The 19,076-nt window shown below is 45.2% G+C and overlaps 1 protein-coding gene across 1 annotated transcript in view; it reads right to left on the bottom strand.

The window, feature by feature from the left end:
• The window catches only part of UBR4 (ubiquitin protein ligase E3 component n-recognin 4), a gene marked incomplete at its 5' end in the record, with an annotated part of 76,393 nt that overhangs the window by 18,774 nt on the left and 38,543 nt on the right, over window positions 1-19,076 (bottom strand). The window contains 27 exons of the mRNA XM_084274532.1: window positions 451-592; window positions 1,113-1,222; window positions 1,573-1,730; window positions 2,216-2,345; window positions 3,077-3,204; window positions 3,600-3,684; window positions 4,067-4,157; window positions 4,386-4,729; window positions 5,184-5,312; window positions 5,476-5,601; window positions 6,112-6,250; window positions 7,382-7,621; window positions 8,628-8,821; window positions 8,955-9,042; window positions 9,550-9,635; window positions 10,180-10,324; window positions 10,909-11,077; window positions 11,978-12,217; window positions 12,671-12,749; window positions 12,863-13,090; window positions 13,749-13,898; window positions 14,554-14,763; window positions 15,920-16,036; window positions 16,491-16,598; window positions 16,998-17,094; window positions 17,809-17,977; window positions 18,462-18,599. Coding sequence (XP_084130658.1) covers window positions 451-592; window positions 1,113-1,222; window positions 1,573-1,730; window positions 2,216-2,345; window positions 3,077-3,204; window positions 3,600-3,684; window positions 4,067-4,157; window positions 4,386-4,729; window positions 5,184-5,312; window positions 5,476-5,601; window positions 6,112-6,250; window positions 7,382-7,621; window positions 8,628-8,821; window positions 8,955-9,042; window positions 9,550-9,635; window positions 10,180-10,324; window positions 10,909-11,077; window positions 11,978-12,217; window positions 12,671-12,749; window positions 12,863-13,090; window positions 13,749-13,898; window positions 14,554-14,763; window positions 15,920-16,036; window positions 16,491-16,598; window positions 16,998-17,094; window positions 17,809-17,977; window positions 18,462-18,599 — 4,040 coding nt within the window. The remainder of the gene's footprint in view (window positions 1-450; window positions 593-1,112; window positions 1,223-1,572; window positions 1,731-2,215; window positions 2,346-3,076; window positions 3,205-3,599; window positions 3,685-4,066; window positions 4,158-4,385; window positions 4,730-5,183; window positions 5,313-5,475; window positions 5,602-6,111; window positions 6,251-7,381; window positions 7,622-8,627; window positions 8,822-8,954; window positions 9,043-9,549; window positions 9,636-10,179; window positions 10,325-10,908; window positions 11,078-11,977; window positions 12,218-12,670; window positions 12,750-12,862; window positions 13,091-13,748; window positions 13,899-14,553; window positions 14,764-15,919; window positions 16,037-16,490; window positions 16,599-16,997; window positions 17,095-17,808; window positions 17,978-18,461; window positions 18,600-19,076) is intronic.

The following is a 19,076-nucleotide window of genomic DNA, read 5'->3' as shown; positions in this document are numbered from 1 at the left end:
GCCACCATTAATGTGGAGAGGGTCATCTGCTTCTGTGGAGCACACCAGGGATCACCATGGCACACTCAGACCTAACACCACCTCAGATGTGCTGCTTCTCCAACAGGCTGCAATTCACACTTAAGGAATTGTAGCACACCTAATCCTGCCTTGTCATCAAGGGCTTTCAGAGGAGCCCAGTCTGGCAGTGAAGACAGCTTCCAACCCAGACCCACTGCCAAGACAGTAGCAATATCTATACCCCTTCACATAGCTGCCCCCAGAGCAGTTCATTAACGTGCTCCAGGCAGTTTGTGCTGAGGAATCTACAGCTGAGGCTGAAACCACTGTAGCTCTTTCTGTCCAGAGACACAGAAGTGTGAACTTCACAAGCTTGGCAAGGGCACTGACCAAAGAGATGAAGATCTGAAAGCAAAACAGCCAAACCATTTCCTCTAGACAAGTCCCTACCTTAGTGATGAGGCTGCCAATATAGGGCAGAACACCCCTGGCTGCCAGGTAGACCTTCCAGTGCGCCGGCTTGATGAGCTTCTGATACAGGGCCAGGTACTCAGCAGCACACTCCCCAGCAATGCTCAGCTCATCCAGGTAGCTAGGAGGAGAAACACAAGTTGACAACCATTTTGCAGTAACAAGTGGTATTCAAAGCTTAAGGAGACCTTGCAAAGGAAGAAAAGGTGAAAGGAAAAAGGGGAAAGGGAAAAGGCACGGGGAAAGGGAAAGGAAAGAAGACAGAGCAAGCCTGCAGAAATCTATCCTCCCTGTTGTCCTCCTAAAGTGGTATTTTGTCTCAAAAAGGAGTTCCCCAACCACCCTACTAGCATCAACTGGGGTAAATTATGTCACAGGAGCTGGAAGAGAGTTCACCCTCTGTGAACTCTGTCCAAGAGACAGGGGAAATGTTGTCCTCAGAGCTCGACACCAGAAAAAGCACAGAACTGCAATACCTCATTGCCAGACAGCAAAGAAAGGAAAGGTCTTCCTAAAGCTAGAGCTGGGAACCAGAGGTATCCAAGGGAGAGGTGTGAGAAAAGTTGGAAGAAGGGAGGGATTGTCATGGGAATTAAAGTAAAATAATAATGGAGCTGCCAAGTGTGGCAATATGGAAATACCTCGTCAGGAGATCAAGGACCTGCTGCTTGCGACTGGGGATGGTGGCCAGAGCTTCCACGATCGTACATGCAGCCTGTCTTGCAGCTTGAGTGGCAGGAGTAAAGAGCACCTAAGGCAAGAGCATTAGAAGATGGTACCATCTAATGTGCAGGGACACACAAGTGATGTCTCAGGAAAAGGCACAGCTGGTAGCAGCGCCCTCTTATCCTTCCCAACACTTGCCCTGTGAGAACATCTACTCTGCCCACCACTGAGATGTTTAAACAATGTATGTGAGAAGAAAAACTTCTGCCCAGGACCCAGGAAAATTCAGTAGTCAAAACACAGCTAAGTGGACAAGACAGGAACACCGTGGTGATTAAACATCACCTGCAAAGCCCATAAAATGCAGAAAACTGCCAATAATTTTCAAGTCAAGGCCATCCAGTGTGTCCCACTGGAGTTTTCACCCTCATTTACCTGCCGCAGCCAATTGTTGTGTCCCAGCTTGAGATCCAGCGGGCAAGTTCTCTTCCCACGGCGACTCATGAACTGTTTCCATTTCCAGACATATTTTTCTGACAAGTAGAGCTGGTGAAGCTCAGCTTTGCTGGGAGATTTCCCATTGGCATCTACACCTGCAATATTGAACACAGCTCAAAAGAACTGTCAGCAGCTATTAACTGCAAACTGCCTTTTTTTTTTCCCCAAAAAAACCCTCCAGCTGAGAAGCTGAGCAGCTTTTCATTTCTTTCTGCTGCCATTTTCACTTCTGTGTGGAACTATGTTCACTCCCAAGCCAGGTGCAATTCCCACAGCCTCTCAGGGAATTCAATCAGCTTTTCAGTTGCCTGATAGAATTTTAAATAAGCAACAAGTTTCATTTTTTACATTCCCCTGATCATCTCCAGGCACAGTACATTTTCTGCTCCAGGTTTGAGCAATACAGCTTAGGAAAGTCAGCAATACAATCCCTAAGGACTACACAGCCAAGTGTGAAGCTGCTCTCAGACGTCACAGGGCAGAAGCCAAAACCACTCTATAGAAGTATGTTCCTTATTAAACCTGGAGGGACATCTATGTTCCTTCACAGAATCACAAAAAGATAAGAGCACAGGACTACCTCTGGCAGGGAGGCACTTTTTCCAAGCTTCATACGATGCTTTGGGGTCCCTCTTGAGCCACAGCTGAGCTTGTGCATGGATTTCGTTGCTGTAAGGCTTCACAGTGGTGAGAGCATCAGCAGGCACGTCCTAATAAACAAAGAAGCTCTGTGACTCCTCAGAAAGCCACAGCCTGTTCCCTTAAGAGCAGCTCCCTTAAGCAAAGGGCTGGTTGTGACTGCTCAGTGAGCAGGCAAAGGCAGCTCTTGGACAGCAGCAGGGCAGACAGTTTCTGTTAATGGTGAGCTAAGAGAGATGCCTCCATCCATTTACTACTGAAATACCAGTAAACCCACCTCTGACATCCACCTGTGATTATTCAACAGCTACATCAAAGCAGAAACATACCTTCTTTGCAAATGGTATCCTTAAGGACAATCAGGAGCAACCAATCAATATTATTTTTAATCAGAATTGTATCTCCCTGTTTAAAAATTGGAGTCAAAGGTCCTTGATTCTACCATGTTTAGGTCCTTGATTCTACAAAGCTGACGAAAGCACCAAAAGCCTGCCCAAAATAACCAAGCCATAGCTTTGAAGTACCTATTTTCCCCATGCTCCAAACCTAAGGGGAAAAACCACAGCCCTGTTTGAATAGTAGTGGTCAAAGCCATCAAAAACCAGTACAAAATGGAAAGCAGGTACCTGTAGTTTGCAGTCTGCAAAGACAAAGGACACAGGACTCGCACTTTCCTAGTAGCAGTGACCAGGAAAAGCAAGATCTGGCTTCCTCACTAAGGTATTCATCACTAAGATCAGTGGGCCAAACTTTAATCAGCAGATTTTCAGCTGCTTTGCTCAGCAGCTGTCTAAGGCAGTACCTTGTTTTTCTTGCTGGTTGGAGCAGGCGGCTTGATCAGCTTTTGCAGAATGCGCAGGCACATGAGGGTGATGTTTTCAACAACCACCGGAGTCTTAATGTTCACAGCCATCAGGAACAGGCTGAGAGCTGAAAAACAGAGAGATATTGTCATTCCATTGCAAGATCTGCAGGCAGAACACCTCCCACAGCTCTATACAGCGTGTTACTGGGGTTCAGAGCCAGGTAAGACCTCAGGTCCTCAAGCAAAACTATCACATTCACACGCAGCCATGGATGGGAAACGATTATTTTCTATTGCAGCACGAGTCTTGCTGTCCTTCCCTTTACACCTCCATCCTTGCACTGCTCAGCACTCCTATTTCAACAAATGCACTACCCCAAGACAAAGCTATGAGGTGCTAACTCCACTTTGAACCCTGACCACAAGCTCTCAATTCCTTTCCTTTAAAATCTCACTGTAGTGCACAGACCTGTACATAGCATTTTAGCCCAGAGCTTTCCCACCAGTTGTCTGAACTCACCACAGCGCAGTCGGAGCTCCCAGCAGCTGTCTTCCTTCGAGATGGAATCTGTGAGCAGCAACATTTCATACTGGAGGCTGCTGGCCTGGAACACAACGTTCAAAAGCTTTAAGAAGTCTTGGTGACACAGCAATCCTTTTTGCCTTCTGATATTTAAAAAACACAAGCTCAAAACACATCGGCCTAAGTACATTTAATCCCATCCTGTTTGGGGACCACTGGCAACCTGAGAGCGCTGCAAGCAGTGGTCAAGACAGACAGAACTGCCTGAGGAAGCTCAGGCATATACCTAATCACATAATTCTGTGCTTTGCTTTCCTTTAATGTTTATCTTAATTTCTACCAAGACACCAACAGCCTCTGTATTACAGATGGACCGTGGTAAGAGAGAAGATGCAATGATCAGAATATACCAGCAGTTGCAGAGGAGCAGAAAAAAGCAACAGGAAAACACTGGAGTCTCTCACCAAGTCTGGGTTTGCCCAGTGTCCCTTCAGAGCTGCAGAAACCTTCCCAATGATTAAGTCATTCATTTGTTGCGTGGCCTCTGGATTGTCCCTAATTCCAGAAGGAAAAAGAGAATGTCATTACACTGTGCTCACACTAAATGCCAAAAGCTCCTGGGATTTCAGCTTAGCTGATAACTAATGTACAAGCAGTTAGTCTACAGTTTGCTGATGTATCTCCCCTCTAATGCTACTCCTTTCTGAACGTGCATGCACAAGCACGTGGCTTCCCAGAGTTCACTGCAAGTCAGAGGGCTGCAAATCCCGAACCAGATCTAACCTGGTCAGAAGGCACATGAGCTGACGGACCTCCTCCCGCATGGTGGCTGCGCCTCGGCGCAAGTTGTAGTCAAATAGCTCTCTGATGAGACCCTGGGACACAAGGATATGCCTGATGGCAGAGTTGGTGGCCAAAGCCCGGAGCAGTGTTATGCAGTGTTCAGTGACAGCTGAGGCACAGCCGTAGCATTTAGTCGATGATGTGTGGCCGCAGCCTAAAACGGACAAGGCACGATACTGGCTGGCTGTAAACGTGGGCTGGACAGTGGTTCGTGAGGACTTTGTTGCTGCCTCTCTCTGTTGGAGATCGTATTCCAGCAGTTCCTTTCGAGAGGCAAACACTTTCTGGAAACACAGAAAAGGAGAAATGGAAATTTTGGAACTGTGAGGCAGCACAGAATTGCTAATCCCATTCACAGGTGAATTTCACCCTGTATTTCGTGGAGAAACATTCTAAACCAAGTATCTCAAAGCCTGAAATCCTTCATGTCAATGGCAGACTTGGGAAATCCATTGGAAATATCTGCCTAATTTCCAGTTCCCTGCTCCACTTAAAGGCCTGTCTGTGTTACGTGCAGTGTAATGGAAACATTAATGCTGAAAATGCACAAATCTGTAACACTAATGGCAAACACAGCTCTTAGAAGTTGTTTTGTTAGTTCCCTGAAAACACACAGCTCATCACCTATTGTTCATTGTCATTAAATGCAGAATGGCAACATCTTCTATCTGTGATACCTGCTGTGTCTGGTGACAGGCCAAAACACATGAGCCAGATTCAAATCGAAGCACATCATACCTGGATGATTTTGGAAAGTTCATCAAAAGAGTTCTTGCAGTCACCACAGTACTCCTGGGCTAACTGGAGTATGTATCTGTTCACACTCGCTGAGGTAGAACTTATCCCTCCACTACTACCAGATTCATCCTGGAACAGAGGGGAAAATAAAAAGGAATCAAATATGGAGGCTACCCACATAATTAACTGCCAAACAGCATCGGGGCAAGGACCTTCAGTTGTTCCTGGCAGTATAGAGGCTGGTGTCTCACCAGCCTGGAGTTCTGGGCAAGTTCTACCCGCCCCTCGTTACCTGTGGCTTTTCTGGAGCCGCCTCATTCACCTTGCACAGAAGGTTTTCCAGCTGTGGCCGGTGTCCCATTAGCTGGTGATACACTCTGTCAGCCTTGTCCAGGAGAGCATTGATATTTGTTACTGCCTAAGAATAAAAAAAAAGGGAACACTTAATCTATATTCAGACACAATTTTTAGTTCTACAGAACACTGGTGTGCAAGTCTCCTCCCTCTTTTGTCTTTCCCTGGCAAAGTAAAATAGGTGGCGATCCTGCACCCTGCTTCTGCCAGGAGAACCACTCTGCCATCACTTTTGGACAGGCCATGGAGTGCGATGGGTTCTTCATTCATTAGTGGGCTTCTCAGAGGGGCTGGTAATGCAGGCAGTACAACCCAAACTCACCCCTTTGTTCAGCAAGGCAAAGCGACGCAGTGCTAGGTAGCTGGGCTGGAAGTAAACCACTGAATTACGTCTTTTGAAGGACTTACTTGGTGGAGCAAGACAGTAAATAAGGAATGCACTGGTCAGTGAGAAGCCTTGAAGGAGCACTGCTTTTCATGTTACTCTCTAGACAGACAGACCTCTGATGTCCCTACACCGTTGATCTGGTCAAGAGATCCAGTGCTTCATTAATGAATCTGCCAGTAGTCTCACCTTCTTTCGATCCTCTTCGTTTTCTATGGGATCCACGGCGCAGCACGGCTTGGCATACAACATGAAGTCAAAGCGCGCGTATTTACAGAACCCACAGGCATTGCAAAGGAAAGGATCTTTCTCATCATAATTAATGGATCTGAAAGGCAAGCCAGAAAGATCAAAGAATGCAGCTGAGCTGTATTCAAGGTAAAGGAGGCAGCAAAGTAAGCTTGAATGGACACAGTAGGTAAAAGAGAAGGATGGCCCTTAAAAGGTCTATCCTGGGGAAGCCACTAGTGAAATACAGGAGAATCAAACCCCACACATCAGGCAACAACCACCACAAATCCTTACAGAAGCAGTGCCACATTCTGGCTGGAAAAAGCAGAAACAGATGTGAATTTGTTCCTAACAATTCCACTTTAACTACAGTAATTCCCAGCAGAACATCAGCCTAGGGCACCATGCCCTTTGCAAGAACACAGATAAAAAGAAACCATTTTGTTTTGTAAGGTCTAGGCTTTCAATGGCTTTCTCTCCTCCCAGTTGCAGTGGGACTAGCTACAGCATACTTATTATCCTTACTCAGCCTGGAGTAGCGTGACACGAACCGATTTCTAGCTCCCTTAATTCAGGAAGGGATAAGGAAACCTTTCATTATACCAGTAATCAGCTGATCTATGGAAAGGCTCTGCTAAACACCTGGAATCCCGGGAAGATTAGAGAGGAATATGGGACAACAACAAGAGAAGAAGAAATATCAGATAAGGAGACAAAACTCACAAAAGAGAAGGATTTATAACACTGTAGTGAAAGCTTGAATAGCACACAGTAAATTACGCCCTGAGCCCTGCTCTGAATGAGCAAAGGACAACAAAAGCTCTGACTAGACAAGCAAGCTCTGTCCCTCCTGCACGCTAAGTCACGGATCCTGTGGGGAAACCCCCCTGCAACTGTCTAATTGAACTCCAGCCTCATGCCCTTGAACAGGCAGGCCAAAAATAACCTCCCTCCTGGGAATTTTCTTTTTTTAAACTTCTGAGGGCACGATCTGAAACTTCTGTGTTCTTTCAGCATTGTGGAATCAGGTTTCCTTTGTGAGCCTGTATTAACATTAAATCCCTGTAAGCCTGTTTTATACTTCTCGACTAATTTGATTGTGCGGTTGTATTAACCAGAATCGTGTCTTTCAATAGCAGGGAATTTTGTTGAACATCCAACTTGGGCAAGAGCACAAGTAAAACCCCTGGCTCTGGCTCCGTTGGTGGGGGGAAGGAGGATGACGTACCTGCACTTGTGGCACTGGTAGACGTTCTCACCACAGTTCCCACACACCCCTGGGTTGGCTGGGACGGAGGCGCTGCACCGGGGGCACTGCAGGGTCTCTGTGGAAGCCTGATAATTCTCATAGAAATCTGCAAATTCAATCATCAGGTTGGAAGCCACAATGGGCAGCGGCAGATCAATCTTCACCTCCGTCTGGCCTGGGGTCAGCTGGACTTTTTTAGCTTTGTGCCAACGAGCTGGCCTGGGAAAAGGGGGAAGGAAAAAAAGGAGGATGGGTTTTCAGTGGGGAAGTACACTCCATGCCCCTGTACAAAGAGAAAGCCAAACGCAACCGTCTCGGCTCCAAATCTACTTTAAACGGGATGAATGGAGAGCAGTTCTAGGATTCGTTTCCTTAGCTTCTGTATTGACATGATATGTAGCCAGAAATACATTTTAAGCCTTTATCCTCTTCATAGAGAGAGACTGTTTAGGATTAAAGAGCTGTTGATGCCTCATGGAAAAACTTTAATTCTACAGACATTTTCTAGGGATTTTCACCTCCATTTTTTTATTAGTAAGGACATTTGCATGAAAACAGGATATTTATTTCTAAAGATTTCATCTGCTCCCACTGCTTATTCTCAACCTGAAGTCAGAATCCTCTCTTTGTGACATCATAATCCTCTCCACAGCAGCCACTTGTGATGTCACAGAGGATTAAGACTTCAAATAAGCAATAAGTGGCAGGCACAGATTAATCCCTAAGCCAAAGAGATCTGATGCTGGTGAGAATATCTCAAGAAGTAAGAAGGGGAAGCATATAAGCAGAACTGGCTCCAGACTGAGCGCTGTATTGAAAAGGAGCCATTTTTCATGGGTAAAGCAGCAGCCGAGAGTCAGGCCATCCAACTTCCAATTTTAATTATAGTGTGTGGCTTCAAACAAGTCATGGTAATGCTTTCTGCCTTTCTGGACACGCTGCAAGGTCCAAATCCAAGTCAATCTCTCCAGGAGACGCTCTTTCTACTAATATTGGGTTTCCAAACAATGAAGTTAGGTGCTTAAAACCCAACCTGTACAAAGTTTGTGTATCTTAGAGGCATATTTAGGTGAAATTGGGATCTTTTCTTCAACAGTTTATTGTAGGAAATTCAGAATCCCACCCAGCATGGGAATGTTAGCTAAAACAAGAAGCCAGGGACCTCACCAGAAATCAGAATGTCAAATTCAGTGAACCCACACCCAGAAAACATGAACCAACGTACTTGTTTTTCAGCTCCACTATGGCTTGTACCGTCCTGTTGTTGTAATAGAGGTTGATGGTTCGGACCATTTTGGTTCGTTTCAGGTCTCCAATCTTCACTGTCACTTTGCTGATGGTGTGGCTGCCAATTAGCTTCACCACTTGCTGGGTGGTGGTATACCGTGTGTCCACTTTAATGGAGGAAAGCTTAATGTACTGAGAAAACAAAACCAAGGACACAATGCCTGAGTGACAACAGCCCAAAACACTGAGCAACACAGCAAACCGCGCTGCTGTAACAGCTGGGTTCCCTGTAACAGGGAAGGGTTTAAGACCAGGAGTTACTTACACAGAAGGGAACCTCTGGATTGTTGCAGACAAGGCAAGGATCGCTCTCTAGGTAGTAGCCATCAAATTCCACCAGCCCAGATAGCGTGCTGGAACGAGGGAAAGAACACTGACATAGATAATCTGGCATGCCTCACGGTGTTTTAAACACAAGCTGTTCCATCAGAACAGTTTTAGTTTGCTTGTAGTCCCCAGTCCCAGGTTTATTTATAGAATGTTAAGCACTCTGAAAATTATCATTTGTCACTAGGCAGCATTTCAGCCTAATTACTAACTGCCACGGTACGCCTGAGAACATCCCAGTTCTGCAGGGCTGGAGTCTCTGATCGCTCCCAGTGTTTCATAACATTTACCAAAAATGAAAGCAAAAAAGCAAAAGCCAAAGTACTGCTGGTGGCACACAGAATGCCACGTTTTTCAGAAGGCAGAAAGGAATTCTGATGTTCTCCCAAACCAGCTGCAGCCAGCACGCCACCTCGGTAGGGGTCCTTCCTCCCCCACCAGAATGTAAGAAGAATTCTGTGTTCCCCTGGGGATCGCAGCTCCTCTGCTGAAAAGCTCTTTAGTGAAAAGGATCAAAGGCAGAAGTAACTCACTTGTATATGTTGGAGTTGGGGTGGTTGGTAAGGATGTGGTTTTGAGTCCGGAGGATCTCCACAGCCTTCTGGGAATATTCCTTCAGCTGAAACACAATTAGGAAAACACTGTCTTCTCAACTGTTTTTTTTAACTCATTACTACAAAGACATAAAAATTTCACATCTTGTGGCATTCCAGGTCCCCCAGAAGACACACACACACACACACACCCCATGCCGACAGGAATTTGTTATTTGTTCTGAAGGCCACCGTTTCTCTAAGAAATCCTATCACTTCCTCTGCTCAAAGTCATGGTTGCACAAGATTTCTAGGAGATGAAACATCAAAAAAAGTCTATAAATTAGAGCTAGCAGATAAATGTATTTCCCCATGAAAGTCCTGAGGGTGAGTTTTCTTCTGAATAAAACAAACCCCACAGCCCAACCAAAACATCCAAAGCAAACCTAAAACTCCACTCTCCCCAATTTTTTAAGGTCCCTGCATTTTTACCATTTTAATTTTGAGACCAATAACAAAATGTCACCAGAAGCTCTTTTGACAAGAAATCTGTCCCAGCTTTAAACAAGCACTAACGTAACTCAGAGGAAGCAGCAGGACCTGGGATGCTCTACCTCCTATTCACCATACCTTTTTCTCAGTCTGCTGTGTCTTCAGAGAGAAGTATCCCAGGAGATCTACAAACTGAGCAGCCTTTCTTCCATAGGCTGGAAGTTCTGGCCAGATTGACCACATGAGATCCAACAGCAATTCCTGCTGAGACTTGTTCGAGTTCCTGTTGAATGGATTATAAATCAATTCAGCTTGTGAAGATACATACAGAACCTGGCACATTGTCTTATTCAAGAGGAAGAGACACGCTATGGTTCACTACACTTGGAAACCATTCTCTTGCTATACATCAGGTCGGAGAGTTAAATCTCTGCTTGCCACCAGTAGTTTTCCTGCGCTCTCTGAAATTAAAGCCGCTGTCTTGTAATGAATTAATAGTTCCAAAGGAGTGCAGCACCTTGAAGCGTGCCTTTCCCTCCCAACTTTTTAACTGGAGGAGCCTGCATCTGCCTCAGAAATTCACCTACCCACAAACACTTACTCCCAGGAGCCAGATTCTGCAGGCAGAAATAAAACACTCTTTGTAGATAATAAGTTGATCAGGAAAGACAAAGTCAGAACGTCTCCTTCCAGCCCTAACGACTGCAAAATAGTGCGAGCAATTCAAAGGGATGCAATCATCTGCAAGCTTCAGCATCCCTCAGGAGAGAGGCTCAAGAATGCAACTCCTACACAAAGTCAGACCTCTCCACAACTGTGCTAAGACTGGCCAAGAAGAGCCAGGGTGCAGCCTCCCTCCCAGCTCACCTGTAGATGTGGAGCGCGAGGCAGTGGGCCTGCCATCTCACCGAGGAGGAGTTGGACTCCAGCAAGAAGCACCGCAGGAACTGAATGAGGGTCTCCTTATCAGCAAACTTGTTCAGCTGGTTCACCAGAGCCGTACACAGCTGATCTTCCTGACTGCCTGAACTCTCACCTAGGTGGCAGAAGACAGACAGACATCAGAAAGCAGCTGACAGACATCAGAAAGCAGATGGATGGAGTACCTCACCGGCAGGCTAGCTTCCTATCTTGTAGATCATGGAGTGAGGATAATGGGGACAAATGACTGTTTCAGGCAACAAAGCAAGTTTAATGTTCCTTTCTCTTTCCAAAAATATAACCTAGTGCTACTGACTAACAGAAGAAAACTACTGGAATGCCTGTCAGCCAGGATGTGAGAAATGTGCTACATATCCTGGTAGAATGAGAAGGATCGACTGTAGGGCAGTGAGAAGACTCACACAGAACTGTCTGACAGAGAAAGCCAAAATGGTTCCTTGAAGAAAAGCCAAGAGAGAATTTATGCCTGTGACTTTTATAGGAAAGCTTAATTACTTTCCCAGGCCTTTGGATATCCATTAAGCAGCAGCCCTGGCTCCAACATAGCTTACGAGTCAGGCAGAGGCAACAAGTCTGAACGCAATCATTGCAGAGCACAGCTACCTGGGTGTGCATCTCCAGTACTTGGTTTAATCCCCAGGAGCATTTCAACCTCCTAAATCCCAGGACAAGCAGGTTAGGTGGAAGCTACACTATCACTAGGATAGGCAACTTCCATTAGGCAACTTAATGTCCACTCTAGTTAATAAATACTCAGCACTTAATTTCAATTTAAAGCATAGTGCTTCACCTCTGTCCCTCTCCAATCTCCTCATGGTAAAACCTCTCCTTCTCAATCGCTGCTGTTGCTTCCAAGTGCCCCTATCACAATCCATGATCCTTTCACAACACTATCACAACCAGAAGCAAACAGTTCTCTCTAAATAGAGTAAGAAAGGCTGAGAGGAGCACACTTCATCCCTAAAGCCACCCTACTACTGTTGCTGCAGCTCACCCTCACGTTCCTTTTCCTTTTCTTCTTTCTTGCTCTTTTTAGTGGATTTGCTCTGTGTTGCTGGCTGCCCAGAGCCTGATGCTGCAGGAGCAGAGGTGGAAGAGGTGCTCGATGAGCCGGCGGATGAAGGCACAGATAGAACTTTACTGCCACACAGAGCACAAGACAGAAGTTGCAGGAGGACTGGTGACACTCCTTCATCTACCAGGAAGCTGACTTGAAGGAGGAAATAGAGAACCGCTGTGGAGAAAAGGAAAAAAATCACTGAACCCCGAATGAAAGAAAACAACAAGCAAAAACACCCCCATCCCAAAACAAAACCCACAAGGACCATCCCACAAACTCCCAGAACCTCCCTGTCCTTAACTACAGAGGCATTAACATTTGAGTACCTCCAAGGTGTAGTGTTTCATCCCAAATTACACACTGGAACCACAGCAGTGCAAGTGAGAGAACACACATCTCCTACTCCTGTTCCCTTAAGTCATCCATTACACCATACTGCGTTGTCAGCTCAGGAGCAGACACAGTTACACTGTGATAATTAGTCCTGGAAACAGTTCAGTCCTACTCAAACCTCTCAGCTGTGTCCCCTTCTCTGCTGAGCTTCCCCATCTGAGAAGTCTCGATTCCAACAACAACTCGTGACACATCCCATCTGCCCCCTCAAAGACTCCCAGAGAAACAACTCACAGTCGTCTTTGATGCAGAATTTCTGCCAGTTTACTGTTCGCTGGGTGGCGATCTCTGCACAAGCCTTCAAGTGTTCCATCTGAAAGGCACAACAGGACAGGATCAAACACCATGTCAGTATTTCTACCGCTGACCCCCTCACATAAATGCAACGTACTCTTGTTCCCAGCACAGCAGCACACTTTTCCTTACCAAGCTGATCAACGTATCGTACTGCAGGGCAGAGCCTGAACTCGCTGTGACCACACTGGCACGAAGGAAAATGCCTTGTTCTTCTAGGAGCTTTTTGATTCCACGCACATGAGAGTCCAAGGTGTGAAGGTCTCTGAGCTGGCGGTATTTATCCTTCGATCCACAGATGAAGAGCAGAAGCTTGCGGACTTGGCGGCGCACGAACGGAGTCTGCTGGATCATCAGGTACTAGACAAAGAAAAGGCTACAACATCAGCACTGTGAACCCACCAGCAGGCAACCTGAGCCAACAAAAATATGATGTGTTTTCTTACAACAGCTAAAGATACAGGAGATGCAATCACGAATCTGTCAGCTTTAAGGTAAAGTTGCTCGTAAAAGCAAGTCACAGGCAGAAGAAACTATGAAATCACTTCTGAAAGCCATTCTTTATCTTCTATGACCTCAAACACAAAGCTAGTCAAGCCAAATTAAGAAAGCCTTCCCCAAACTGATGCAAATGTCAGGTAACTTGTTACCTCAAGCCGGAAACTATACAACCAAAGGAACTAATAGGATATACTCCAAGCATCTTACTGTACTCTGTGCTAAGTACCAAGAGCTGAGCACAATAGTATCTTGTACCATTTCAGAGAAGGTTTTCTACCTGTCTTCTGGCAGCAAACACTGAGGTACAAAGAGCAATCTTATTTTTTACATATACCCTTCCTATAAATTCCTATTCAGCAGGAATAAAATCAAAGCTTGACAGTTCACCTTCTTTAAAGAGGGAGGAAAAAAAAGAAGAACCAGAGATGGGTCTAAGATCCATCACACACCAGCTCATCTCTCCCATGAAAGGTAACATTTCTGTTAAAACCAGTACATGAATTGCATTCTCACTTACCTCAGACAAAAAGTAAAACCAGGAGTGATCAAAGATGGGAGGTGGGATGCGGGAGTTTGTGTCTGCAATCTTCTTGATCTGATAGGGCAGGCGCAGTACCATCTCTGTCAGAAGCTGAGTGTAGGCCTCAAAAACATCTGCTGCATGGCCCTGAAAGCAAGAACAATCCATCAGGCTCTGGCATCTCTGATTTTCTAAAATGCAAAGCCTTTGCAGCCAGAAGAATGGCTCCCACATGATAAATAATGATAAACCAACAAACTGGCTTGAGGACTTCAAGATGGTAACTATCAGGATGATATAAGCTGGTCTAGAGGAATAAGGCGTTTTTATACACTTGCTTTCAACTTAGGAGATATTCTTACATTTAACTAGGCTTTTTTCTCCTGACTCCAGCAGAACCTTAGCATGAAAACACCATGATAGTTGAACAAGTCTATGATTTATTGTGGAAATCATCACATCAACTCCTAGGCTTCCCTGCTCCAGTAAGTAGTGGGGGTTCAGAAATTCTGCCTGCCAAGCAAAAGGAGTCCCACAATGGAGTAGCTTCCCTCCAGGAATATTACCAACACCTCAACCAGGACAGCAGGTCCACAGAACTGCCTGGTTTGGGAGTGCATCAATATATCCAGTGAGCTGGGCTTCTCCGAGAGAACTCATGGCAATCCTAGTTGTAACTATGCACTAAGGGAATGGATTTTAATTGCCCTAAGTGAAAATCAGTTCTGAAAGATGATTTTACTTGCTTCTATGGGGCCTCCTCTTAACGCAGGTCATGTAAAGTTAACAGTGTAGGACGCACCTTCACATACTGGCGGAGGAAAAAAGGGCTCATGTCGGGTGGAGAAGAAGTGGTGTGAGGTTTTAGGAGCTGGCTGGTAGCTACAGGCTCCTCATCGTTCTGTTGGCTTTTCCAGTACTCCAACAAAGACTTCAGCACATGCAGACAGTAGTCAACAGCACCAGAGCTCAACAACGCAGCAGCAGTGGCACTAGAGATGAGGGAGGAAGACTGAAACAAAGAAGAGAGGGATTACTGAAGCACCTGAGAACCAGGGTGTCGGAGGGGCAGGGGGAGCTGTGAGAATCAGCAGCTGCTGACTGGGAGGAGAGCAGGTTTTTATGAAACTTTACAGGCAGCTTTTAAGTTTGGGGTTTGTTTGAGGTTGAGGTTTTTGGGGTTTTTGTGTTTATGAAAAGCAACTCAAATATTTACAGAGACTCTTTTGAACAAGCGCTTAGTAAAGGAAAACAAATAAAATCTCCTCTTAAGTCTAATCTCCCCTCGACACATGTGCCAGAGGCCACTCTGCTATGGATTAGACACTAGGGCTTTTTTTTCTCCCCTTCTTCTCCCCCCCCTCCCCCCTTTTTTTTAAGTTGGGATTTCTATTTGTTTATCTGGGATTTGGCCAGCTGGGGGTGAATCCTGGTAGAGAAAGAGTCCCTGTTGCAGATGCCACTCAGAGGCTCTGCTCCACCCAGGTACTGCTCCACCTGCATTCTGCAAGACGATGAGCTTTGATTTCTGTGGGAAGCTCAAGTGAATAACAAAGGCTGGAGAAAAAGCTACTGTAAATAAAACTATTAAAGCAGCCCTGTAAATCCAAACAAACCCCACAGCTCATAAGCTCATTAAAATTTGATGCAGTTCAGACTAAATTTTTTAACCTCTATGCTTTTTTATTAATCTCCTTCCCACCACACATACTGCTTTTTATGCCTTATTACTGTACCTTTTAGCAACAAATATCTAAGGAATCCTCTTAGCGACTTTTACGTTGACACAGCAGCATATTGCTTTCCAATAATCACATTACAAATCCTCTTTTAACCCCTTCAGCACCAGTAAGATGCAAGGGGAAAAAAAATCTGCTAGACCATTTTAAATAACATCATTAATGTGCTGCCCTTAGCTCAGTGAGAAACCGTGTGTACTGAACAAGTGGATCTAGCTGTTGGTTTCTTCCATTCTGAGCTTCAGCAAAGATCTTTTTTCAGGAGAATCAAGTAATATTAGAGATTCCTCATATTTTTTTCCAAATCACTTTTAACTGGCTTTCATTTTTAGACCAGTTATTTCAATTGGCAAGTTTCAGACAACCTTTGATGAGCAAGAGCACCCTCAACCACATCATCCCCCTGACAAAGCAACTTGAAGAACCTACCTCACAAATGGAAGACTTGGATCCTGACTTAGTTCTGGACATGAACACACTGAGCAGCCTCATCACCACCAAGTGCACTTCATTCACAGGAGAACGTTCGTTTTTCTTAGACACATCCTGCAAGGACAGAGCTTGCTTATTTACAGTGCTGAACTCATCCAAACATCTAAATCTCAGAGCTCTGGTGCTCATGGAAGCATCTCTTATTTAAGCTTGAGCAGCAGTACTTTAAAAGCAGCACTAATTCCTCAATATAAGGGTAAGCAGTGGCCTGAGCACCAAAGACCAGTACTACAGAAGTAAGAAGCTCTATGGGTCATTTATGCACTATTGCTCAGGTCTATTTTAAGTTTAATTCAAGTGAAACAGATTTCCATGCTCACTTGTGGATGCCAGAATCAGGAAACAGTGAGAGTTACACTCATGTGATTTTCTACCTTAGGTGAAGTGAGCCAAGAGAAATAAACTGCTTGAACACATCCACACAGCAACATGCAGCACCTAATTCCTCCACAGAAAGAAACCTTGTCTAGAAGGAGCAAATCAAAAGCAGGTGCATACTACAGCTTACTTTTTTGTCCATGCACAGTTCTGCAATCAGCTGGGACAGGAGGTTATCTAAAGCTCCCTTATCTTTCTCATCATCTCCATCTAGGTCTGTTGTGAGCATCAAAATAACCTGGGAATAGAAGTCAGAGAATTAATAAAGGGCAGGTTTTGTGTTTTCAAGATAAACACAGATTTTATCCTGATTAATCTATGTTCATTCCCAAATTATGCCTGTGCTATCACACTCTTATACATTCAGTATAAAGCCAAAAGCCCCTCACAAACACGTTGGCGTTCAAGGACTTTAACCCTTAGGCTCACCAGCCAGCTGAAACACCACACTGAGAAAGGGTACAAGCTCTGCAAAACCCTATGGGTAAGGAACACTGTGATTGAAGGCTCTGGAAATAAGACTTACACACTGTGACCAGGCAGGAAAGAGAAAGGGAAAAGCACATACAGATAAAAACCCAGCAGCAGTAGAAATTAGCTGTTTGACTAAGGCTTAACTCCTGCCCTGCTCGCTCACCTGCATATAAGGAATGGCCCGGACTCCTCCAACGTTCCTCAGCTGAGGTAAGTTCTGCAGCAGCCTCTCCAGTAACATCAGTCGGACCATGTGCAGCCTGGGAAGTCAGAAGCCAGGAATCAGATGGGAAGGACCCCAGACACATCACAAGAAAACTCAGACCCAGTAGGATGATCAAGAGAGCACTGCAATTTACCCCAGCAGTTCAGAGGATGAGGAAATCCTGAGGTCATCACATCTGCACTGACAGGAGTGGAATCTCTCAAACCTCACAGTCAAGTGATGTCAAAGATGCAGAGCAACTCTGACAAGGGACATAGTTATTCCCTTCAGAACTGCACACCACTTGACTACCCGCAGCATTCAGCTCTCTAGAAACAGATACTACAAACCAGCTACAAACTGCACTGTAAAAATAACTGAGCATCTGCTCCCACAGAACAAAAAGATGCCAATCTTTCCCAAAGTGCTTACCACTCCTGCACATACTTTCTTACTAATGTTACATTTCAAAAGCTCCCAAGCTGTAGATGTTTGTGATTCCTGCTGACTGAACTCAAGCAGGATTTTGTTCATCCTTTGCACAGGCAGCAGTCCTGTGGGACACACTCAGGTCTGTGTAACAGGTCACATGGTGAGCACACTGGGCAGTGGCAGTCTGCTCTAGTCTGCATTTCTGACTTCCAATCTTTACTGTCCGACAGTCACAAATCACACCCCATCGATTTCAGCACCTACAGTCCACTTCTCTACAAAGAATAACACTGCAGCCCAGCAAGCTATTCTTGAGCAGGAAAACAATGCCTCTTGCCTGTTGCTGGTGTGGACATCTCCTTCTGCCTCCCCTTCCCCTTCTGAACCATCTCCTTCCTGCTGGCCTGTGGTAGTGCTGATAGCACCCGTGCTTGAGCTGACGCTGCCTGGTCCTGCTGGGTGTCCCTCAGCTGTCGTGTCCCCATAGGCACTACTGCGACCAGACACTGGGAGAGAAAAGAAGGGAAAGACTATGTCAGTACAACCAAACACACCTCTTGCCTGCTTCACAGCAACTGATGTGTCTGAACTATGCATTAGAATGATGGTTCTAGGGAGAAGGGGTCTTTGGTTATCAGTGGACATACTGGGTTTTTATGTCAGTCTGTGATTATTTTACCTGGGTACCAGTCCTGAGCAAAAAAAGAGAGAAATTAATTCTATCCCACCCAAACTTATCCATCCAGTGAATTCTTTCAGTCTTGCTGTGCTGCATTCTCCTATTACTGGTCAGCAAACACTTCAGCAAACACTACTGCAGATTCCATGCTTCTAAAGAACTACAAGTGAGCAAATACTCAGTGTGTACAGCGCTTTGGCATTATCTGCTTTCAAGTGAGATTTCTTCTTGGCCAAGGATTTACCCAACCCCTCTCTGGTGAAGTATGAGAAACCAAATGTAGAAGCACTGGTGCAGCAAGAGATACTTACCACTGTGCTCACCAGCTACGGAGTCCACAGCGCTGCCACCGCTCTCCGAGCCCACACTCCCACCGTGGTCCGCAGGGGAAGTCCGAAGAGTCGAGCCGTCCGTCGCAGCGGTGCTGCCTTCATCGTCAGACGCTGGAGCTAAGAGAATAAAGAGAGCTGTTACAAGTAAAAACACTGCCTTGAGAGAACTTCAAAAGACTCACATGCTATGAAAGAAAAGCCCCAAATATTTGTCTTTGGGTTTTGTGTCAATTAAGTACAAATTAAAAGGGAATTTAGATGGGTTCATCCATGAATTTAAGCCTGCTAAAAGCAGTGGAGGGGAGACACCCTGAGAAGGAAACCTTCTCATCAAATAGAAAATCATGCAAGTTACTTAAAGAACAATGATTGTTCATAAATACAAAGGAAATACACTACATGGTTTGTCTGCTTTATTTTAAGGAGAGGAAATAACTTCCTCAGAAGCCCATAAAAAGTCCATCAAAGCAGGAAGAGGCCATAAATACGCTCTCAAAAATACATGAAGTCCATAGTAATAATTGGTTCTTCAAAACTGTATTTACAAACAAATTTTAAATGATATTTAGGTCAAAATCAAAAAAGCTTGATTCC

The sequence above is a fragment of the Gallinula chloropus genome (genome assembly GCF_964237585.1).
Source record: "Gallinula chloropus genome assembly, chromosome: 23".
NCBI classification, from domain to species: domain Eukaryota; kingdom Metazoa; phylum Chordata; class Aves; order Gruiformes; family Rallidae; genus Gallinula; species Gallinula chloropus.
This window is presented reverse-complemented; position numbering and strand designations above follow the sequence as displayed.